Genomic DNA, 23823 nt, shown 5'->3' with positions numbered 1-23823 from the left:
TGCATGAGTCCGACAACACCAGGCCCTCACATCGTGAGATTCTGCTCCTGAGATGAGCGGGTCATCGTGGAAAATCGGGTGCATGCCTGGGGCGGTCCATGGTTGAGGATTCCGACTTCGGCACCGGTGGCGACTCAACGGGCAAACTCAGGCAACCAGCGCACAAAGAGTATTCACTCCATCACTGAGCAAGGTAATTCAGGAGTCAAGACGAAGAGCACCTCGTACTCAGAGTTGACCAGGAAGATACTAATCGAAGCCATCGAATCATTCGAAGACGCAGAAAAAGAAACAAGAGGTGGCTCAAGCGCCCGGGCAGCCGAGGGTTCTCCGAAGTCGTTGGAGAGAGCTGAAATCGGCGGGTGGAATTAATCAGCGCTCCCACCCCCACCCACTTACCTCAATCCAGCACAAAATCTCCCTCGACTCACTCGCTCTCGTCCCACATTCTGGATCCCCTCTTCTTCTTCCTCTCTCCATCTCTTCACCACCTCTACCATCTTCATTGTCGACAAACCACGCCGCCCATTTATCGACAGTGCGACCGACAAACGAACCCCCGAGTTTGACGAACTCGACGCCGGCCTTGTGCCCCTCCGTCGTACAGAGACGTTACAGCTCCGATCGGATAAGCGGAGTATACGGAAACCCCAGAAGGGGTCGCTTGGAGTTTTTGGTCGGATTCGAGAAGCAGAGGCCCATACGCCTCCTCTTTCGCCATGGCTGAATACAATGGCCGCCGTGCCCCCAATTTCTCGCAGTATCTGGATGATCTGAATGCCATCCCGTCGCCCTACGATATCGCCGTCCAGCAGCAGCAAGAGACGTTCAACCTAGACAATGACCTATCGCTGTTCACCAACACCGAGTTCTTCGATTTCGACTTGAACATTCCGTCGTTTGAGCCTGTGGAGGAGAACAAACAACATGTCAGGCAGAACCCCGACATGGAGTTCTTGGATATGCTCGGTGGTAAGTGATGGATTTCTACGCCTGTCGTTTATGTCATTCGGATGCCCTGGGCAGGTGAACCATGGGAGCTCTTCTCAAGGTTCTCTTTGCCTGTTTCTTTGCTTTCCTTTTTTTTTCATATTTTCATTGCGATCGGGTTTGTGCCCATTTCTGTGCTGAGCTCGCGCTGGCGTGATCAATGACTGGACCCTGCACGAGGCGCGCCACCCGCCATCCCACGCATTCGCAATTTGGTCTGTCCACCATTGGTGCATTCTCTGCAGTGGATCAGCCTGAATGCGACGATCGAGATTAGCGTGTCAAGGTTTGCTGCAAGTTCAGGCACTTGGCGTTGATATCGCGAAAATGGCCCGTTATGGCGTCATTTCACGTGACCCCATACTTGCTGGATGAGCCTCACGCACACACCAGTTTTACCCACGGCCGCTCTGCTCCGCTCTATTCTTATTTCTTTATTTTTTGGATTGCCGAATTGACAGGCTATGTGTGTTACGGCTGCTAACAGTCCCCAGATGGGTTTGGCAATGCCAACAATGTCAACGACTATGCCCCTCAGATGAACTCGTCCATGCCAGTGCAGAATGCCCAGTACCAGCCCATGCCGCAGCAACAGGCGCCGAAAAGGCTGCCTAATGCGCATGCCCCGGTGAACCAGTCGTCGCCGACAGCGACTTCCCCGTCTCAGCCTTCCGTTTCTGGCGCGAGCCCTACGTCCGAACCCTCGCCAACAGCGTCTGCGCCGGCCCCGAAGCGCAAGAACACCCAAAAGACCCCTGTTTTGAGTGTGGAGGAGGCTGCACGAGTTGCCGCTGAGGAAGACAAGCGCCGCCGCAACACTGCTGCCAGCGCCCGGTTCCGAGTTAAGAAGAAGATGCGCGAGCAAACATTAGAGAAATCAGTCAAGGAAACGTCGGAAAAGAACGCTGCGTTGGAAGCCCGCGTCACCGCTCTCGAGCTCGAGAACCAATGGTTGAAGAACCTAATCACCGAGAAGAACGGCAAGAGCAAGGAAGAAGGCAAGAAGGCCGAAAGCGATATCTCGGATATGTTCAAGAAGTTCCTTGCTGCACAGAAGACTGAGGGCGAGCGGAGTAGCGGCAACTCCAAGATCGGTGTCGGTACAGTCTAAGCTGGCTCCTAAAGAAAGTTTTGCTTGGGTTTCTGTTTTCCTTCAGTTGTATATTCTGAATTTATGTCTATATGGTTTACATGTTGATTTTTTTTTTCCTTTAAAGTGAGGAAGGCGTCTCATGGAGAATGGATGGGATGGAATGGTGGGTAGGTGATGATTACGTTTAATACACATTGCAGACACGTACAAGATGTCTCAATTGATACCGCTTAAGTTCGGCTTTGATCTTATTCAATTGTAGAACCTGTCCATGGGTTTAGCCAAGAGCTAGCCAAGAGACCTCTAATTAAGCAATCCGGGGAATTTTGCCAAGCTGTGCCCCCAATACTCCATATATACACATCCATGAAATACTTAGGCGAAAGCATCAAACCCTCGCAACAATAACAACGCCCCTAACAACCCCCGTCCTAGCCCACCACCCAAACATCCTTCCAGCGCCCTTAAACTTCCCCATCTTCCCCATGCCATACGCACTCACCACCTCGCCCCGCCGTTGACAAAACCCCGCTATACCCGCAAACACATCCTCCGATATATCCCTGAACTCAATTTTGTCGATATCATACCCCGCAGCCACAAGGAGGGCGGTATATTCCTCCTCTGTGTGGAAGTTTGTATAAGGTGTCCCGCTGAAGAGGCAGAGGAGGCGCAGGAGGAGACGCGTCCAGAACGAAAGGCGCGGAGACGAGGGGAGGAGGAGGTCGAAGGCCATGATGCTGGCGTGGAGGGTTGAGTAGGTGTATTTGAACAGCGGGGTGCGCGAGGGGTGGAAGTGGTAGAGGGTATCGAGGGCTAGGAGCCAGTTTTCTGTTTCTTCTCTGCCATCTTGGGTTTTGGTTTCGGTTTGGAATGGGTCGAGGGAGGCATGGAGCTCTGATGGCCAGGATGGTGGGTTTGCGGCGTCGGCGCAGAAGATCTGGGCTGCTCTTGGGTTTGTTTTCGTGTTGTCGCTTTCTATCTTAGAGAGATGGTGCTCGATCCGCTGCGACGCAAACTCGGCCTGTACCGGTAGAGAAGTGACGCCGGTGTAGGAATCGAATAGCGGTGACCCGTTCACTTCAGCTGAACTCATTTTATCCCCTTTCTTATATCCCAGTATCCTCAGCGACTGATCTCCGCACCCAATGCCCACATCGAACAGACGGAGCTTCTTCTGCGCCAGATGCGGCTTCGCGTCTCCATTCTCGTCAATCAGCGAAGCCGTGATCAGGACCTGGTCCAGTAATGCGGCACAGGCTGTGGGGAAGTCGGATGTATCCTATTTTGAACATTTAGTTGCTAGACTGCAGACTTCCAGTCGGTGCGGGGGACGTGGGTTGGGTAGACGTTGGGTGGATTGGGAATGAGAGCGGACCTTCCAGTAGCCGAGATTCATCCACATGGACGGCGGCGGGATTGGGGTGTTGAGGATTGCATGGTCTAAGCCGTACACAAGGGATTTGTTGGTGGACTGCTTGCCAAACAGCGTGCGGAGGTTCATGTTGCACTGTGGTGGGAATGCGGAGGTTGGCGGAGGTTGGAGTGGGGATGTAAATAAACACTAGAGCGGGTTGTTCATTGTGCAGTTTATATTACTGCTGGACTTAAAAGTCTTATTTTATGGCAGGACATTAATTATCGAGTACTGGAGGGACGAAGAGATAATTGTCCCGCAGGTGATTTTGAGCATCCGAGGTATCGGTGCCGCTTTTATAGCTTGGCTAGTGTTATAGTGAAAATCATGCATTGCATCTGTCTGAATTAAACTTGAGCAAGAATCTACACATACAATAAGACATTAGTTCATCATTCCACCAAGGCCGTCCGTGATGAACACCAATACCCAGAAACGCCATAGTGAACCAGGAATTCATCTATCCAACCCGCATTAGTCGTAGAAAAGAGGCTGGTCCTCGTGCCATTAAAAGACCGCTATGAGCCAACATGTTACATCTGGTCCGCCGGTTTAGTCGCCTCCTTGCTCTCGTCCTTGTCTTTTTCCTTAGCGTCCTCCCTGGCCTCAGTCATCTTCTCATCGCTTTCGTCTTCTTCACCTGTAATCTCTCCCCATCCCGAGCTGCGTCGGCTGATCCGACCAGGCTGGATTGGTTGTGTCGCGACGCCCGAAATGCTTGCAGTATTGCTGTCCTGGCGCCCATGCGAGTGGCCAGCACTTCTAATACTAGCACCGTCGCCAGCTACAGGGCTCTGCTTGTTGGCGTAGAAGCTGCCGCGTTCGCCGTTTGGTCCTGTGCCCGACGACGAATAGACGCTTGCTCGCTCCGCACTAGCCAGGCCGACGAGGCTTGGTCGGCTAAGAACACCAGGGGCGTTGAGGACGGATGTGTTCGACGCCTCGCCCACCCCGCTTAGGACGCTCAATGGTAGACTTTCGCGGCTTCCACCAAATACCGATGACGGCGCCAGGGCACGAACCGAGGCATTGGTGTCCAAGGAGTTTCGTCTGCGACGCTTCGAGGAAGAGGCGAGGGTTAATATCGAAGCGTTATCAGTGAGGATGTTGTTTGCGGTCGCGCCACTGTACGTGACCGAGTGGCCATGCGGGGCAAGATGAGGTGGCACGGCGGTCGCTGGGGATGGAGGGAATGGTTGTGAGAACTGCACTTGCTGTGTGCCGGAGCTCGACGCATGAGCATGGTGGTGGCCTTGGTATGGAGGGTTTTGAGCGTTGTAGATATGAGTCGAGGGAGCGGCTGATTGCACCGTGGTCAACGTGGTCGCCAGCGACCGCACAGAGGGCGCCGGGGACGAGAATGTGCTTCCTTCACCCCCTCCATTGGTGCTAACACCTCCGCCGACCGTCGCCATGGTTCCAGCCTTCGAGTATGCAGCCTCAGAAAGCGCCGTCTCGCCGTTCGTGGAGATCGTTGGCGCGGCCGATTTAGCGCCCGCGGTGGGCACCTGGTTTTCATACCCAGAGTACGTGATGGATGGTTCGCTGTGGGAATGGGATCGGCATCGGCTTTGGTCTTCACTGATATGGGAGGAAGAAGCGCGGTCGCTGGTGTATTGCTGTGCAAGATGAGGGTTCCCGGACAAGGGATACGGGTTGTTCTTGATGCCTCGGTTCTTCGTCTTGGACATTCCATTGCGCTTGTTGGACCAACGGGTAGAGGGTGAGTCGGTTGAGTTTTTCAGACTCGCCAGTCGCTTCATCCAGCTCGCGAACGGGCGCCGGCGTCCGTTGCGGTCTGTAACAGAAGGACGGTGTCAGCGTTGTTTACAGCAGCGGGAGGCTGAAGGAGGGGGTGTGGCAGCACGTACCATGCGCCCGAGCAGGGCCATCAGTTGTGGCCATTCTGGCCTCGAGGAATCGGTCTTATGGCACCCGCGAACTCGGAGTCGATGTAACCCAAAGAGGCCGCTGTTTGTCGGTTGTCCGTCACTTCGCTTGTTTACTGAGTTGGGTACCACAGATATACAAGTTAGGCGGCGAAGGGGGGCGAGAGGAAGAGACCGGCCGGAGTCGCTGGGAAAAAACAGAGGGGTATCAAATAAACAAATACTCGAAATGGAATAATATCAGTTCGGACCGAGCTGGAGCTTCTCAGAGGAAAGGGAGGTATGCAGAGGGATGAAGCGCAGAGCAGTGAGCCTCCTTGACTCTTTGTCCCTGCGGAGGGCGGCACGTGACTCCCGCCCTGTCTCGGCCCAAAACAGCGTCAGTATCATGAATGCTTCCCAACCTCATTCATGGCAGCAGTCTATTGGAACAGAGCAGAGACAGATGCCCGATGGACGCAGGTTTCCGGGGACGCGTAGTCGCGTACTCCCTCGAGGTCCAGAGTTGCGGGTTTGTGATACTTCACCTGTTTCTTAAAACTACGAATCGTCGAATCGCAGGGCTCAGAGGACCCTTTGGTAGCTTTCCTGAAACTGGCTGCAGTGCTGTAATGACTGCAGGCAATCAAAGTCAGAGTTTGAGTATGTTCTATTCACTGTTTGTTGCTTCGGTGTGTGTATACAGCTGCAGAAGTGCTTGGGCTGTTGACTAGGAAGTTTCCAAAAGAGGATAGCCAAGATCAAAGTGAAGCTTTTCATAGTCTTAGCAGTAGCAAAGTAACAGCTGCAGTTGAGCAGTTGTGATGGCTGTAACATTGGGACTTGTTGAATCACTCAGTATAAAGTCACGTGATAGGCAGACATCATTGCCTGCGACTTCCTCAACTCTCTCACCAAAACCATTGTGTCAACATGGAAGCGACACTTAGGCAGTCATCAATGTTAATGCTGTCTGAATCTGGCTGCTAGCCTTCTTGATCGGCTTGCTGGAACACTATCCAAGTCAAGGTGGCGGACAACGCCCCGACGGATAAATATGTTTTCGACAGCTTAACCCATACGATGAATGTCCACAAAATCCAGCCACTCCCACACGAAGTGGCTGCTAAAATCAAATCTTCGACGTCCATTACGAATTTGAATGGCGTAATTGTGGAACTGGTCAAGAACGCTATAGATGCAAATGCCCAGACCGTTTTTGTTACCGTTGACTACCGACGGGGAGGGTGCGTTGTGGAAGACGATGGGAATGGAATCATCCCAGCTGAGTTCGAGAGTGACGGGGGCCTGGGAAAGGCTTATCGTATGTATTCAATTCGGATTCTTATGACAATATATTAATTGGGACAGATACCTCGAAATTCAATCCGGACTCCCCAGCTCATGGCAGGAAGGGCTGTTTTCTGGCTTCACTATCTGCGCTAGCGTTGTTGACCATAACTTCCCATCATGTCCAACATGCAAGCACAAACACTGTCATGTTCCATCACTCAGCAACTGTTGCACGGCTTAGCCCAGCACCAAAGCACCACGCTTTGAAGTTTAGTGACCATGGAACGCGCGTCACAGTCAATGACCTTTTTGGGAATATGCCCGTTCGAGTGAAGAACCGTGCATTGACCCTGCAGAAGGCAGATGAGTTGGACCGACAGTGGGACGATTTGAAAAGTCTGCTGATCTCGCTTGTCATTTCGAATAACACTATTTCGAAACTGGTAATCTCTGATACGGACAAACAACGAAAACTAACAATCCGCCCTCGTCGAGGCTCTCCAGCCGATGGCGAACTGGACTTGATACGATTGAGCTCTATTCTGTCTCAGACAGGCCTCGATACAAGCAATATAACAGCATGGCATTCAGTGTCGGCCACAGTTCCGCATCTAACGATCCAGGCTGCACTCTCCCTAGTCCCTAGTCCCTCCAAGAAAGTCCAGTTCATATCCCTTGGGGCTGACCCTGTGCACCCGCATAATCAAACGAATATATTATACAGCGAGGTCAACCGCCTTTTTTCGATGTCTGATTTTGGAACGATTGCACGAGTCCCGTTTGCAAGCAATTCATTAACTACCCAACCGGATGTCCGCCACTCCGGTGCAACGACTATCAACAAATGGCCCATGTTCTATATTCGTGTCGAATCGGTGGACGGTACGATGGCCAACAATGACCAGGAACTCCCCGAGTCGGACAGGTCACTTCAGCGTATTTTGGATATCCTAACACTGATGATAAACGAGTATTTGAAAGCCCACAACATGCGTCCACGGGGTGGAAAGAGACAAGAAGAACCTTCTGGGCAGCAGGTAGGGACTGCAGGACAGTCCCAGAAACGAAGTCTAAGGACTTCTACCACCGAGTTGTCAGGAAAAGAAATGAAGCTCCCGTCATTTTCCCGATCAGGTGATAGTGGACATTTTGGAAATTGGTCTCGGATCAAAAGTGGCAATAGCCACGCTCATGGCCCAACCCGAGAGAAGTCAGTCGTGGTCTCAGCAGATGAAGACATGCATCGACCGACAGACCAGACACGGAGTCTAATTTTGGAACCTACGATTGATGAGAAAGGCTCAAAGATAGCAGCGGCGAACAACGCCGTGGACATTCAGGCCAAGGAGTGCGGTGACAAAGTGATTCCGTGGGTTGATCCCTACACCGGGATAAGCCACTGGGTCAACTCGCGGACTGGCCAGTCCGTTAACGTTCGGCCGTCAGCTGCCTCGGTATTGTCCCACCGACCCAAGTCAACGGGGTCGCTGATGGCGACTCGGATATTGGATAGCCAGAAGCGACCGGCATCAGCTGTTCCCGGAACGCAGAATATGTGGTTGGAAAATTTGTTGGGTAATTGGAGAAACCCTGTTTTTGGCCGGCCTGAACGACCGATAAACGCGTTGGATACCGAACCAGAACACGACGCAAGTGCCAAAAAGTTGGCGCATGATTTCCACGAACGATGCGGATTGGATGGCTTTGGGGCGTCAAAATATAGTGGAAAACTACGCAAACAAGACTTGAAGACAGCCAGAGTCATTGGGCAAGTCGACCAGAAGTTTATTCTGGTGGAAATGATATCGCGGGACCATGCATCAACGCTTGTCCTAATTGACCAGCACGCCGCCGATGAGCGATGTCGAATCGAGAGACTATCCAAGGAATTATTCGACAGCAACCTGGACGCTGTACAAATGATTGAAGTGGACCCGGTGACGATTGACATCCCCGCCACCGAGGCTGCTTTGTTTAGGCGGCAGGTGGAATACTTCAAGTCGTGGGGAATCGACTATGCAGTTTCACAACATCCACGAAGTGGAAAGGCGTCTATTTCGGTATCAACGCTTCCGACCTTGATTGCAGAGCGATGTCGGACAGAGCCAGAGCAGCTCATCAACATCATCCGAGCCGAGACATGGAAGCGGACAGAGAATGGAAGAGCACATTCCCATGTACCATTCACCGACCCTGTGCATTCGGAGGACTGGGTTGGACGGTTATCGGGGTGCCCACAGGGCATCCTTAACCTGCTCAACTCTCGAGCCTGCAGAACTGCCATTATGTTCAACGATGCTCTGACTCTTGGGGAATGCATGAACCTGGTGAAGCGGCTGGCGACTTGCGTCTTCCCTTTCCAGTGTGCTCATGGCCGCCCATCGATGGTACCTCTGGTGGATCTCCATGACAGCGTTGCTCATCAGTCAAACGGAGACGGAGGCCCGGGTGAGGATGTCGGCTTCACCGCGGCCTTCAAACGGTGGCAGCATGATAATCCGGCTAACCCGCGACGAGGTCAAGAGCAATTATGAAGCTATTCATATTGGCAGTGATATGACCGTAGCGCAGCTCTAGACCATGAATTCGTACGATTGGGATGTTGATGCCTATACTGTTTACGGCCCCGGTGACTGAGGCTGATTTCGCTACTTCACCGGCGATGTGAGCTGTCGCCACGCATAACTGCCGCTTCCCGTCATCAGCCCAGCGAGGCAAACGGAGTGGCATCAAGCCGTCGAATGGCTTGGCTGGAAGGTTCTATTATTTCCACTCTTACCGCGTTCTGAGCCATTTCCCCTCCCATTCCATTTTCTATTCCTCTCCATATTCCTTTACCACTTGCCTTCTCCATCATCCTGCGTCAACACGGGGCTTTATTGGATACAAACTATTATTGAACCGTGGAAGCTATTTCTGTATTAACTTAGGGTGCAATTATTCTGTCACTTCCATATTACACACCGTTCCTTGCCCCGTAGCCATTCATTGCGGACCTGGCCACCGTTGCCTATAAGTATCTCCTCTTCCCCCAAACCGACCTTCTTCTTCTTCCTTTTACAACTCCTCCACAGCGACCTCAGTATTTGGCATCCTTTCCGTCTTTTGAGAGACGTTCGTCTGAATCCTTCTCGCTCTCCCGATTATTAGTTCTTACTTTTACCATGTAGCCCTGAGGTCGACCCTCTTGCAGCACTCAGCACACAATCCACAACGTATCACCAGAGTCTGCTCTACAGCCATCAGGCGTACTTCATCTTGCTTGAGAAGCTGAGTTCGTAGCACATCCCCGAGATTCCTCTTCCCATGCACCATCTCTGACCAGACACAGTCGGTTTGGCCGCTTGCAAACCCAAACACCCGTCTCGGAACGGCATAGTTATTAGGGCATGAGCTGCCTGACCTGATCGTTTCGCCTAATATCACCTCGTCTTGTCTCGCCGAACCCATTGCATGTTTTCTGGTAGCCGAAGTTGACGCATCGGGGTGCTTGTGCCTTGCCCTAATCACGTTCTTGCTGTTCTTCCTGTCGAGGCCCAATCGTCTCTATGTTTGAACTTGAATCGAAACAATCTACATCCTCCCTCAGAACAATAGACGGATGAACTGGATATTTTGTTTTGGTATGTCGCTGTTCGTTTGTTCAGGTGCTTCGCTGACTTGTTGTTTCAATAGATTGTTGAAGAAGAAGAATGTCCTTGTCCGATCTCATGCCTCCAACAGATCGACGCCACGTAAGATAGGAATAGTATACAACTCCCGAAGTCTTCTCCCGGAAGTAAGTTTCGTCGATCTCTTTCCGACTGGTTTCGAGCTAACTTGCTCGCAGACAATCAGCATCTGACCGATACACTGCATCGGCGTGCTCCTCGAAGGCTTCCCAGCCATGGGATCGGAACTTGGCCTCGCTGTGGCAGATGGATTCTACCCACCGATATCGTCCGGTGAAGTATGCAATCCGTCTATTAAATTACTACTGCGTGTGCCTGTGATGGCAGTTCCAGTCTGTATACCACTGTCCGATGGACCACTGCCTGTATTATATGGCACCTGGTTCCTCGATTGTGGCAGGTAGCGTTCAACATCACGCCGTGGAATGGACTTCATGAATCTGTGAGCGATTGTCTGGCCTGGCCATGCCAGCGGACATGTTACTCCGAACTTTTGGCTTTTGCGAGTATTATGGAGAGCATGCCTTTGGCCCCTAGAACCAGGATTCTGAAAAGCGTGGGCTGGCTTTTGCGATGCAGCACTGACGTGTTGTTTCTTCGATGGTACGTGATTTCTAGTTATTTCAAGGACACATATCCGTGAAGGGAAGCTAACTGTTACGGCCATTCTATAACAGACATATCGATAGAGCTAGGGGTAATTAGACCACGAGAAATATGTGAAAACGCCGGTGAACTTTAGCTCTGATCAACAGATATCTCGCTCAGGCCAGACGAAAACCCTACTGACCTTGCAAACCTGTTAGTCTGCTGCTCGATGAAGATGAAGCCGACGAGGTCGTGGAACGATATGCGCGATGCCTCGCATTGTTAAGCCAAAGCAGCCACTCACTGCAGCAGCAGTCCCTCAGTAGCAGCCAGCGCAGCGAGAGATTGAGCCTGGGATATTGAACAACCAGCAGCTGCTGCATTTGCAGAACAATAACCACAAAAACCACCAAATGGAGCTGGCACCGCTGAGAAGACACCAGATCAAGTCTGGTTTGTGTGATCGACCTGGAGCAACCGACCTGGCACCATTTTAAGAGGAGTTCTGAGAACCCCGGAGAATATCGAGCAGGGTAGAGCAACCAAAAGTAGGGGGCTGAACAACTACATGCCCTGATAAGCCGGGCAGAAGGAGAGCGCCAGACGGCCTGCATGAAGCTGGTCTATTGAAAGCCAACAACATTGAGTTGGCGGAACAGGTATGCACTTTGTTATGAAGCTACATATCAATTTGCAATCACTAACTCGCTGACAATGCAATGTAGCAGAATAGTTTAGTTTAGTTTACGGCTTTCTGCGCTTAGATACGAGGATGGACAGCCACTACCTCACGCAATAAGCTTACGCGCTGTCCTTCAACCAGATTGGCAGGATTAGAGGGCTGATTCAGAGTCCAGTTCCTAGCAACTCGGACTTGCAAGGACATTACGGTCTCCCGGTGATTATGAAAATGATAATCTGCCCCGGGAGATAATAGGTATCTCAACTGCTGCGTTTCTTCTGCTTCAGATGCTGAACAAGACCATTCAAGTCTGCAAGCACCTGTCGCGGAATGCCACCCGTCGAAGGTCCATTTCAAAGCGACATTTGGGGCTCTGGTTGGTGCATTAAGAGAGCCATGGTGGCCATCACAGATGGTCAGCTACAGTCAAAGACCACACATGACTTAGCAAGTGCACATGTCAAGTGAAATTTGAAGGCTTGAGGAGGTATGAGCTGCGTCAAGGCAGGCGCTGGAACTGTCGATACGGTCTCTGGGTCTACGGTAATCAATGCCAGACATGCTGTCCGGACATATATGCGTTTGCAATGGTCCCTAACTTGATGGCTGGATTAGACAATGGTGATGGTATGACAATGGGTCTGGCTGCATGACTCTTGACATTGACGTATTCAGCAATTGCAGCTGAATGGATTTCAAGAGAATAGATAGCACCGCAGGATGAAACTCCATGGAAGCATTGGAGTCCTGCAGATATTCCACAGAACTTCCGGGCTAGATGAGAGCTCTGAATTTGGACTTTTTTGGTGAGCCCATGGAGGGACATGTGTGTCTCAGCATCAGACTAGATACCACATCAAGTTGAATCTATCTGTGAGTATGTTGATAGGCGGGCCAATTTCATGCTTTGACGGCGGGCTAATTCTGCTTCTAGATACGCTGAATTTCGACCTTTGCCTTTGTATGGATACTCAAGCCAGGACTTCACAGCCGTTGCAATATCGGCTCTTACTGACTGTCGTGGAACTAGAGCACGAAGTGCCCCTTGATGCTCAATCGTCCACATATTGGCATGTGGCTCTTTGCTTTAAAAGCTCTACCAGGGCTACGACCTGGGTAGTAAACAAGGCATGTCGCGCGGGATTTATGTTTGTCTGGAGGTTAGGATCAAGACCTCTTCTCCAAGTTCATCTGTACAGATTCTTTTCTACATTTCACTCATCTACTCAATCCGTGGCACAACTTTCTGTTCGGGCTAACTAGGACAGGACTGCCTATGGATACCCTCACAATCCACTTCGAATCCACAATTGAGGACTTTTCTTCTCCTCTCGAAGGATTGAATCCGTCAGACGCGACTAAGGATAACGGCTCCGGTAACCAACAGCGGATAACATCGTTATGATAGCCGCTACGGTGTTCCAAGACCGTTCTCATGGAGCCACCTTTATACCCTACCATACACCACCCCGCCCGCTGGACACCGAGCCAGATATCACTCCTACATCACACATTCGAGCTACGCAGCCTATCATGGACAGTATTGGGGGGCATAGACAGGCAGGGTCCAGCTGCGCCGAACACCATATTCCCGTCGAATAATCGATTCCCGGCACGTAATGTCTTTGATAACATACTCAGCGACCAGCAGATAGACGATTATGGCTTGAACCTATTCCAGTAGAGCGGGGCCCACCGGCGCTGTCTTTATTGTTGATTTTGCCAGATTTGGGTGCGCAGCAGGAAATTACCATACACCGAGTCTGATATCACGGGAATATTTAGCATACCTTTGCCTCCTAATCGCTTGATAGAAGCCTGTGACTGTTCACCAGAAAGGAACGGAGAAAGGCCATGAGATCCTGCGTCTGGCAATGACGGCACATCCACACTGTGTGAACTCAACAGAGTCCAACACTCAAGATATCGGTACGAAGGTGATGTAAACAGATGGCCGCCGTGGTTTTCTCCAAACTCGAAAGCTCCCAGATACCTGCGGCTGACCCTGTGTCTCTTCTTCGTGAACAGGGAAATATCAAGCTGATCACGAAGTCGCAGCCCTACAACCAGGTTACATTGTTCCCGTACCCTATCAAGACTTCACATACGAACCAGAATCCAGTGAGGACATATGCGAGAATTTGATCACTACTAGTGGCCATGCAATCTTGCATCATGTCCCGTTCTGCGGGCTCTATTTTCCGGGACAGTCAGGCGTGTGAGTGCAACTGCAAGAGGGTGTTTTGGATACTCGCACGAGACTCACCTGATTGTTGGCTAGCGGGATAACGCATACAAGGAACTGTTGGCCTCGCTGGCGCTTCTACTCACATTTCAGGAATTGGACAGAGATGCATAACTGCCGAATTGCCATGAAAAGATTACTGTAAGTGTCTGAGACTGACATGTCCGGTGCATTAACTGATAGCTGTCTTTGCAGATCATGGTGCCCCGAATTCTCAATTGTTTATACCTGCACCTCATTCAACCACGCCAACTGGTGTTGATGCCGTGGCATTGTTCTTGGACTGAGCACTATCCCAATATGCTTAGTGCTGCTATACTTCGGTCACCCGGTGTGCACTGGGCTTATCAGTATACTATTGCACAGCAGATCACTGTGCAAGACATTGGAAGATATCTGATTGCGAGGCGGTCCTTCGGGCTGGCGCTGTCGGGAGTGGCCGTGACCTGCCAGAGGTCATAACTTACCGTCGTGCGTTTCGTTCTCGTGAGAAGGACGAAGGTGCGGCCCTCCCTACTGCTGGCTGGAGTAGGAGCCCCCTTTTGGGCCGTTTGTGAGTATTCTTGTCCGCATTTATTATACTTTTATCTAATGTCTTGTGATTTTTCGCTTAGTGTTCTGGATAACCCGCATGAGCTGATCGCTTATCCGCAGCCCAGTCGAGACCGAAAGGGGCACGAGTCCAGGACACCACAGGTATATGTTTTGGAGGAAGGGGGTTTCGAGACCGGAATTGCACTCGCCAGCCTGACCACATCGGTTGAAGACTCGGCGATGAAGAATTCATTGCATACAAATGCAGGAAAGTGCCCATCTTGTGGCCTGGATCAAGGATGACACCACGAAAAATGTCTGGGAAGCAATCTCAGGGAGCCATATATAGAGACCCGAGGGCTTCTACTTGCCATATCAATTGCGTGACGACGTATTTGGTTGGGAGACCGAAACGTTTACTTTAACTACATTCGAAGTGGCAGTAACCAGGCATTTCCTACTTGATGGACCTCCCTTAATTATGATTGAGGAAAACCTGAATTACTGCTACACTCAAGGCAGATCCAGCATGTTGGCATGGATATTGTCTTAGACCTATTTCTGCATAAAGATGCCGCGACAACCAACAGGGCATCACATTACGTGCTGGAGATACTTGCTGTGTGACTTGAAGGCCAGTACAATATGCCATAGCCAACGCCATTGCACCACTTCTAGCATCATAAAGGTGAAGTGCCACTTCATGGCTCAAAGTGATTATACTTGTCGGTGGCTGCCCAATTTAGCTTCGACGACGAGAGTGAAGGCCTAAGGACGGCATGTTGGTGGCCTTTTGGCTTTTCGACAATGCGTCTCTGGAGGGATAGTTCAGCATTAGGTGCTTCGGAGGAGTTAGAATTGTTCACCGTAGGTCTGCTGTTCGTTTGGCCATACTCCGAGCTGGACCAGCACAGAAGCCTGGCAGCTGACAGGAATGGGAATATCCTTGTGATCCCTTGTTTTTAACGGGACTCTCCCTCGGGTCTTCTCTCCTCTCACCTCCCTATCTACCTGTTTTGAAAGATTCAATCGCGAGGTTCTTTCGCCTGCACTACCGTTTGTGATGGAAGTTGGACGAAGCATGATTCCCTCGAAGATAGCCTGCCCAGGACAGATACCGTGATGAATGATGCCGTCTGAGCCACAGAAACCACAGTCATTCATGTACCCTGTGCCTCTGATCAACATGATATCTTGTTTATATGGCAATATTCGGGTGGGATATGGGAGCGGATCAGGGTGGATCCAGCACATTCTCGAGAGGGTAATTTTAGGGATGACAATTATCAGCATTTAAATTTCGTCGAACTACTGAGAATGCTTCGAAAGAACGGCGTTTATCGATGTTGAATCTGCGAAGAATGCGTCTTGCAGTATCCTTTGAGTTGACTTGGGATCGAAGCTGCTTGCAAAGGCAGCCCTAACAAGCCGCTACCAAGGCCGAATGTCCGGACTGTAGCCCTAAGTCGAGCACGATCAACGACCATGGGACTCTGCAATAGAGGATTAGCAACCGCATTTCAGTCGGTCTCCAGCTGGACTCGATATTTCATGCCTCGCATCTCCAGAGCAGCTCACATCGCCAGAATACTACAACCAGCACTCGTGCCACAAATGGAGAGTTAAGGCGACCCTCCGCGAGGTAGCCAGAGTCGCTCATCTTTGAAGGAAGAATTTCTAGCTCCCAAACCGTCTGAAGCCTGTAAGTCAATACCAGATATAGTTTTTATCATAACCAGAGCTAACACGGGTTACAGGTTTCATAAGTGCAACAAACGTTTTTCCCAAGTTTGCCTCAAGAAAGGCCACATGTGGCTATGTAAGAGCCATAACAAATGGATTGCCGGCGAAAAGACATGCATCAGTTGTGATGCTGCACAAAAGCGCGAGGCCCAGGCTATCAAGCAGATAACTTCCCAAACAGAGTGCAGCTTCTGTCTCAAAACCGGACACTGCCATCCAAGCGCCACAAGATCAAGCATACGAATCGTGAAACTCTCCCTTGGGAAACACTGGGCTCATGCATGACCGTATAGCTACTTCTGTACTGGTCTCTATTGGCATGGCGAACGTTTATCCCGAGACTGGACTGTTGACTATGGATTCTCACGGCGAATTGACGGTCTAGACTTTGAAAAGACGGTGAACACTACCACGATAAATCCACTGCGCAATGGATGTGCCAACAAGCTATCGGGACCCCTTGACTGCTTGTGCTTGCAAACCTCCAGCCCCAGCATTTGCTTTTGTCTTGGGACATAAGAACCATGTCTGAATGGCATATCCTACGGGCCACCCAGTATGTACTGCAAAATACATCCGACGCACGAACATTACGAAAAATGCCACAGCGTTTTCTCACATATGCAGCTCCTATCTACTCTAGACGATGTGGACCGCTTGCACCAACAACACTGCCAACACCAGAAATGCCGGAAGACGAAACCATGCAACGAGCCTTGCCACTGGAGAAGCTCAAGGCAGATGATTCGTTGAACAAGAGAGCGACTGGACACTTCTTCGATCAGGTCCTTCAACAGACATAGCTCAGGCAGAATCCAGTCATCCACAGGAGATATGCGGCCTTGCGTCTGTGCCTGCACATGTGTCCTGAAAAACGACTGTCCGTCTGAACATGGACACTGGGCTGGTCAAGCTTTCTCCTAAGAGGCCATGGTATTTGGACAGTCCTACCGGAATGTCCTACCGGAATGCAGATGATGATTAGGAATCTCTGAGAAACATTTTGCAAGACGTTCTCTTGCAGGATCGGAACGGAATCATTCTGTCCAGAATGGCCTGTTTAGATCCCAAGTTAGGGCTGTCACAAAAATATGCACCTCCACCATTGACCTCCTAACTCGAGACGCCAGCCCTGGTGATCCTAATATTGCAGAATCTGGTATACACTGTGAGTGATTAAGTGGAACTACTCCGCTATGAACCGCCTATGTAGGTCCTGTGCGCCTCAAGTCTTCAACAACATCACTTCCTGCGGATTGAATACGAAGCCCATCCTACCTCTGAACAACGATAGAGAGTGTATGTCGACATGCTGACCTCGCGGCTGCCTCGAACTCGGCGTTCTACCGTGGATGGGGATATCAATTTGTCAACAACTCGATACCATGGAGTTTTCATGTCAAAACACCCTATTTATTCTGCCCCATGGGGTCTTCCGGCAGTTTTATACCAACTATTTTACGTCGTTGCCCTGAGACTGTAGCCTCAGCACCACAATACCTTTGAGACTATCCGATGCTGGTGGAAGTGACGCGCGGTGGAGCAGAACTTGACCCGAGCCTGAACTAGAGACAACAGTGATTGATTCGCTTTCTATGTCAAGGCCGCAATCACAATGTTCTCTACGATACTGTGTCATTGGTGGATTTGCATCGGCAAACGTTCCTCTGTTGGAACATGAATGATTCAAACTGCAAGTGCTGTTAGTCGAACCGTCAGAGAGCAGAATACAGAGACTAATACGATACAAATACTGTGCAGTCAGATGCCTCCAAAGAAATGCTGTGCATCTTCTACAAACCTCTAGAGACGCTGCCACCGGCTCAAATACCCGCAGGACAATCTCGACTCACGAGAGACACGATGAGACCCCGGTAAGGGCTCTCGGTTGAAGATCTCCAAGTGATACATCAATGCATTTACCCGGATCCCGCGAGACCGGTCATAGCAATACTGGAGAATTGAATCATTGTCTGCTGTCTGTATATCTACATGGACCGAACGAAGAGAAGACCCAGACCAGAACAGCAAGGAGACGAGACAAAACGGACGCAAGGCAGCTGCGGAGATATCAAAACAGGATACCATCACCAGCGTTACAGTTGAGGCCGAACTGGAGATTTGGCGAGTAGTGCGTTTGCTCAGCTCTCCCAGCACTTCTATCTTCGGTGCTTGTGGTGTCTCCTGATACCTGGGAATGTGGTTACTCCTAGCGAACGCCATACCATAGCTCGTTGTATGGATTCCATCAATCTCGAGGCTCCTGTACCGGCTTCGATATTGAACATAGCTAGCAACCAGGAGGCCCCCTGCCCTCACTCATCCTCGATCAAACACGGCGTCTGTCGCCATTGCCATAAGAAAACCGGGGTGCCATATACACAGCAAGCAATGGTTGGGACTGAATCTATGGCCGGATACTGTCCAAGATGTGGGCAGTTGCGAGGAAGAATTGGATCGATTGATATCGCCTGAACCGGAACCTACGTTGATAAGGCTTCTTATTTGAAGAGACAAGTGCCCCAAAAGAGACATGGTGCTCTTGGTCTGACACTGGACAGAACAAGCGGACAAGACAGCAAATGTCTTATTTTTGAGGCATGATTGCGAGAACCACTGCAGAGACCATTCATGCTCCCTTCATTTCAGACTCTATTCCAGTACCAGGCTTGTCACTACTAGAAACTTGCGGTGCCGGCTGCCATCGTTTATAGGACGCACGCATCGTCAACTCATAACAACGGATGATAGTCAAAGGCAACTCGCTCTTAGTGACATATGATGGTGGACACCGAAAGAAACCGAACAGATCGAGTCCGCTCACTCGTTACAGCACAACGTCGAGCAGCTACTGCATGGCCGCTTGTCTGTGGCCATGCGAGTAGTCGGTCCTAGCCTACGTGATGCTGGCTGCAGACGATGTTCGAGGCTGCCCGGGTGCACTCTTTTCTACATTGATCTTGTAGAGACTTTCCACATGGCTGAGACGGAATCTCAGTACAGGCTGTGCTGTGCCTTCATATCCTCGATATACTCCAGCTACCGGCGATATAAACCCATCCTCGTTATATTGAAAAAGGAGTGACTAGAGATATCACACTGTTGTGTCCCTACTGCAACGCAGTGCCAGAGGACTACCGACTCCTGATCCCCCATAATGCTGGCTATTCAACAGCATAGCAACAGATGCACCTCCATTTCGCCATGTCTGGGTGTCTGTATCGAGGTTATCTTGCAGAGATATCACAAGAATGGCACGTAAGTAGAATTCTTTCTTATCTACTGATATGTACTAATCGATGTGGTATAACCTGTAGGGCTGGCTGTCCACACAGCAGACTCAATCGTCAATGTCACATTTGATATCACTATCTGAACCACTCGCGCCCCGGCCATATCCCTGCCACCGCAAACCTTGCTGATGTTGAGGGTCATGAGGGAATGACCATCGAATATATTTACCAGGCTGCCATTCAGGAGATTATGCTAAATAGCACCTGGCTTGCAGATATGATAGCACGTGGAGATATCCTTACATGGACCTAGCATGCCACGGCCCCAGCTGAGCGAACAATCAGGGAGATCCTGGCTCTACGAGAGGCCTGGGAGGCTATTCCCACCGCGAGACAGAACCAAACTAGGAATACTGCCACCAGCTGCAGTCAGTTGAACGGGTTCACAGGCCTCAGCCGTAGCCACAGCATGGTATCTTGCAAAGATGTCGCTCGAAACCCCAGTTAGGGTCCTTTTCTCGTGCAGTCCAATACTTCGAAATACCTAGGGCCCTACTGTCCGGGCCTTGAGCAGATATCTCATCGCAAAGCAGCCTGTTTTGCCAATGGATCACCGCCATATTCAGTGACACCCAGCCTAAACGCGAGTGCATGAAGTGGCACAGCGGTCTAGTGATGCGTGATGCCCATACAACCGTACCGCAGCAAATCCCAGAACGAGATGACTGCTGGAGCGCTAAGGAAGAGCTCCTCTGATCATGGTCAGGAGCAGAGACTCCTACCGCTGGCCGGCACTGCTAGTCGGCGACCACAAGCACCTCCGGCTGCTTGCGCTCAGTAGCGAAGGATCTGATCGATTCGCCAAACAACTGCACTGTCATCATTTGGGCGCCTCAAGCTGTATAGTTTGATGGACTTTATTTTCTGCGAGCAGCGGCGTATGGTCAATACCCTCTGGAGCTATACGCTCCCGGCTGATCACCCAGTATATGAACGGCAACCCATTCAGGGACATTGAATCACACGAAAAGCGTGATGCTTGCGGGTGCTCGACTATCAACATTTCCATGTGCTCTGCTGCTTGCCTGCCACTTCTCTGGTCGCCAATGTAGGCATCCCAGCCGACACTCGGATTAATTGGCAGCATTTGGTATTCGCAGAAGTGCCCCCACACGAGCATCGCAGGCCCTGTACTTGGTGGGTGATTGCCCAAAGCTCCGCTAGACCATATTACCATCCTCACCCCATACTGTGGTCAGCTTATCTCTACGACAACCGTTCAGCATGCAAGCTGCGTTCGACGCGTGGATCACTATAGTGGACAGCTTCCAGGGCTGAAAACATGGTTGTCATCTTTGATGCTACTATATCGACAGGGGCTCAGCGTTCAACGATCGAATCAAGTCCGGCACATGAACTGGCAGCCCTGGTATGGTCTAGGGGTGTGACCAGGACTGGGTTATAACCTGTCCGGACATTCCTGACGGCGTGGCTGTTTGTCCACAAGTCAACCATTGACAATGGCTTTGTCGACACTGTCCAGCTGGAAGCCTGGCAAAAGCATCCAGCGAAATGGCGCTGTATCGGTTCGGGTCCTGGGACGTGAAGGTGGAGGTGTCTTTCTCATCTCGCCTGGAATGATGCCATTGCACTGCACCTGTTCCCACAACACGCGGTGCAGTATACTCGTCTTTGAGACCCTAAATGCGGTATATCTATACCAATCCTTGCCGCTCTAGTGGATATTAGCAACTGCTTCCAGTGCGGTGTACGACCAACCGTTCTCCTATTCCCTACTTCAAAGCATTCCTTTGACATCCACCCACTCCATGAGCTAGGAATCGTGCCCATCTCAAATGCCTCCCAAGAACTCTGGCCGAGACCTTATTCAACGGGCGAAGTCCAGGCTTTCTTTCGAAGGCTTTTCATGACCGACATCGAGCCACTCCGGCTGCGTCCTTGCCCAATGCAAGCCCTTCGTTGGGCACTCGAAAGGACTCTCACATTCAACTAGAGGATGAAAGGGAAATGGCTTCCGTCTATATTCTGCGATCATGATATGCACACAGTTGAACTTTGTTTCTGGGCATGTGCGCGATATATTGCCAATAACCAGGATGTTGCTGGCCCTGTAAAGATACCACTGGAATTCCTGCAGCTCTATATAGGGACATGACAGTGGACAGGGTATTACCTGCGATATGCGGCCGAGGGATTTATTTGATGCATATATCAGCACCGCAAGGGTAAGTTCTGCCTGGGCTAGGACAAGAAGCTCGATGTTATCAACCCACGAATTATGAAGATAGCATTCAATCCCGACTACACGAGAGAGCCTCCAAGGGTTGACGATTCAGCGGTTTCCGTGGAACCTTGCGAGCTTTACATGCTTCTGATTCATTAAGCGGTTAATGGAAGTGAAGCCTTCATTTTTCCCTAGGCCCTCCACTGCCCCGAAACTGATATTTGGCCACTACGATGTTTTACATGCCTGGAAACTCACAGGGTCAACCCGTACAGGCCGATGTGAGCTGCCTCTGCGAATGGGATTATGTATGGCTTGACGGGAGGAACTATCCCCAGCCTTCATACCAGCATCGCTACAGTTCATGAGCGAGCCCTGGATGAGCCCAGCATGGGTAGACTCACCGATAGGAGAGCAGCAAGGAGAGGACTCGGAAAGTTCATCGCCTTATATGACTGCCGGTACGCTGTATAACTTATGATGCAACCTCCTATGGCAAATGTCTTTTCGCCAGGAAGTACTGGACATTATCAACCAGTACATTACTGGTGGTCAAATGTGTTTGTCACCAAAGGCTTTCATCCTCGGCACAGCTGTAGATGACCGAATACTATCCAGGGAGATGACCTGAATTGTCTGACCAGACTCGACTGCTGGTCTTGGACTTCCAAGCATGGGATATGATGGCAGCAATATTCGTGGCCTGGATAAAAGACTACGGGGCAATCGACGAAATGCTGATCCTCAACTGGGTTGGTAGACCAGTCCAGACATCGAGACCGTGAAGACCATTCTTTCTGCAGAGCCATGCCCTTTTGCATATTAACGGAATCCGATCACTCGCCCATATTGTGTCCGTCCATCTGGAATGAAAAAGCGGGAGTCTACAGATCAGTGGACGAGTGCCAGGGTTACCAGATGTGATAACCTCCCGTCAGGTATCCTGAGGATGGCTCTCCATGACACGCCCTCTCTCTTTGATCTCTCGCACCCTGGTATATCCAATACAATCCATACTCCAATATTACTCTTATCTTACCTGTCTATCTCTGGCCAACTAGTCTTGTATCTCAAGCAGTCAAGTAAGTCCCTTCTAACTATTCTTCTTGGATTCTATTGTTCCTGGCTGATTATCTCTGAATTCCTAGTAATACCACGATGAATCAAACGGCCGTATGTTCCAACGGCGACTGTGCTTATCCTTTTCTGATTCCCGATACCACCATCGATATCACCATCCGTACCAGCTCACGCCCACCTCATCGAAGTTTGGCTGCCACCTACCACACCGAACTCGATGGATATGATGGTATGACTATTGGATGTATCTACGAGGCAGCTCTCCAAGAGCTCGCGCAGGAATCAGGTTGGCGTCCGGATGGTTTATGCCGTATTGAGATGTCTATAAACGGGCAGGAATGGCATGCACGAACAACTGCTGAGCTGAACCGGCCTATCCCTGACTGGGATATCATGGCCCTACGTGATGCCCAGAATGCTTTAGCTGCAGCAAGGGAGGACCGGACTGGAGGGATGTTTCCCCCGGCTCCAGTGGACACTGGAATACCAGCTCTGCTGACAGGCCAGGCCTTGGTCTTGGTCTGGGTTAGGGAGGTGGACGAGGAGGATCCTCGGACAGGACTAGTAACTGATCTCCTGTACTCATCTTGAACTTCGTTGATGGTGCGTGCTGGCATGGGAAATTTCGCCAAATATGTGGAATAATCCCGATGTACATCTGGATGCCGGTCGAGATCTGGAGACATTTCACCCAGCTCGGTGATATCTGTCGACATGGGAGCATACCCCGATTACATGGAGTTCTGCGGGAGGCGATCCATGTACGATCCGGTTTGGCCCTACTGACACTCTACTCGTAACTGCAAATTATACCCTAGTGGTGCCAGCCTTGACTGTGCAACTGAGAAATCGTCCGAGACTGAGCCTTCAGGCTTTCCTAGCTGTCATACGGTCTTGGATAGTGACAGATCCAACTGTTATTCGCCTACTCACCTGGTACCATTGCACCAAGCGAGATACCTGACCTAAAAATCTTATGGTCTGCAAAATCACTTACAAGGCAGTTCTCTCATCAGCGGCGTCGTGGTGGAATGTGCTGTGCTAGCCCTAGCATGGGGCCATATCCACGACAATTAACCACACGGGGGGAGGTTCCCTCCTTCTGCCCATCTTCGCAGGGAATTACGCAATTGGCATCCAA

The 23823-nt window shown here is 50.7% G+C and overlaps 5 protein-coding genes across 5 annotated transcripts; 3 read left to right on the top strand and 2 right to left on the bottom strand.

Annotated features, from left to right (window-relative positions):
* Positions 1–719: 719 nt before the first annotated feature.
* Positions 720–2101, top strand: ASPVEDRAFT_30258 (putative bZIP transcription factor (MetR); the record flags this gene model as incomplete). The annotated part of the gene is made up of 2 exons (XM_040810341.1): positions 720–972; positions 1485–2101. 2 exons carry the CDS (start codon positions 720–722, stop codon positions 2099–2101), a joined length of 870 nt encoding a protein of 289 aa, XP_040669520.1.
* Positions 2102–2311: 210 nt separating this feature from the next.
* Positions 2312–3747, bottom strand: ASPVEDRAFT_43261 (uncharacterized protein). Its single transcript, XM_040812778.1, has 2 exons — positions 3462–3747; positions 2312–3365 (listed from the first exon to the last, which is right to left on the bottom strand). The coding sequence occupies exons 1-2, from the start codon at positions 3585–3587 to the stop codon at positions 2472–2474; spliced, it is 1020 nt and encodes a 339-aa protein (XP_040669519.1). The 5' UTR covers positions 3588–3747; the 3' UTR covers positions 2312–2471.
* A 286-nt stretch (positions 3748–4033) lies between these two features.
* Positions 4034–5405, bottom strand: ASPVEDRAFT_133499 (uncharacterized protein; the record flags this gene model as incomplete). The annotated part of the gene is made up of 2 exons (XM_040807036.1): positions 4034–5298; positions 5372–5405. 2 exons carry the CDS (start codon positions 5403–5405, stop codon positions 4034–4036), a joined length of 1299 nt encoding a protein of 432 aa, XP_040669518.1.
* Positions 5406–6451: 1046 nt separating this feature from the next.
* On the top strand, positions 6452–9195 carry ASPVEDRAFT_134724 (putative DNA mismatch repair protein (Mlh3); the record flags this gene model as incomplete). The annotated part of the gene is made up of 2 exons (XM_040807161.1): positions 6452–6692; positions 6740–9195. 2 exons carry the CDS (start codon positions 6452–6454, stop codon positions 9193–9195), a joined length of 2697 nt encoding a protein of 898 aa, XP_040669517.1.
* A 13190-nt stretch (positions 9196–22385) lies between these two features.
* On the top strand, positions 22386–23493 carry ASPVEDRAFT_753651 (uncharacterized protein). The gene is made up of 2 exons (XM_040816296.1): positions 22386–22684; positions 22751–23493. Exon 2 carries the CDS (start codon positions 22761–22763, stop codon positions 23271–23273), a length of 513 nt encoding a protein of 170 aa, XP_040669516.1. The 5' UTR covers positions 22386–22684; positions 22751–22760; the 3' UTR covers positions 23274–23493.
* Positions 23494–23823: the final 330 nt, after the last annotated feature.

Source organism: Aspergillus versicolor (assembly GCF_001890125.1).
Source record: "Aspergillus versicolor CBS 583.65 unplaced genomic scaffold ASPVEscaffold_6, whole genome shotgun sequence".
NCBI classification, from domain to species: Eukaryota; Fungi; Ascomycota; class Eurotiomycetes; order Eurotiales; family Aspergillaceae; genus Aspergillus; species Aspergillus versicolor.
This window is presented reverse-complemented; position numbering and strand designations above follow the sequence as displayed.

Coding starts and splice junctions, on each gene's coding strand:
- ASPVEDRAFT_753651 (XM_040816296.1), top strand. CDS start 22,761: ATGAATCAAACGGCCGTATGTTCCAACGGCGACTGTGCTTATCCTTTT.
- ASPVEDRAFT_43261 (XM_040812778.1), bottom strand. CDS start 3,587: ATGAACCTCCGCACGCTGTTTGGCAAGCAGTCCACCAACAAATCCCTT. Junction 3,366..3,461: donor TGAATCTCGGCTACTGGAAG/GTCCGCTCTCAT, acceptor TGTTCAAAATAG/GATACATCCGACTTCCCCAC.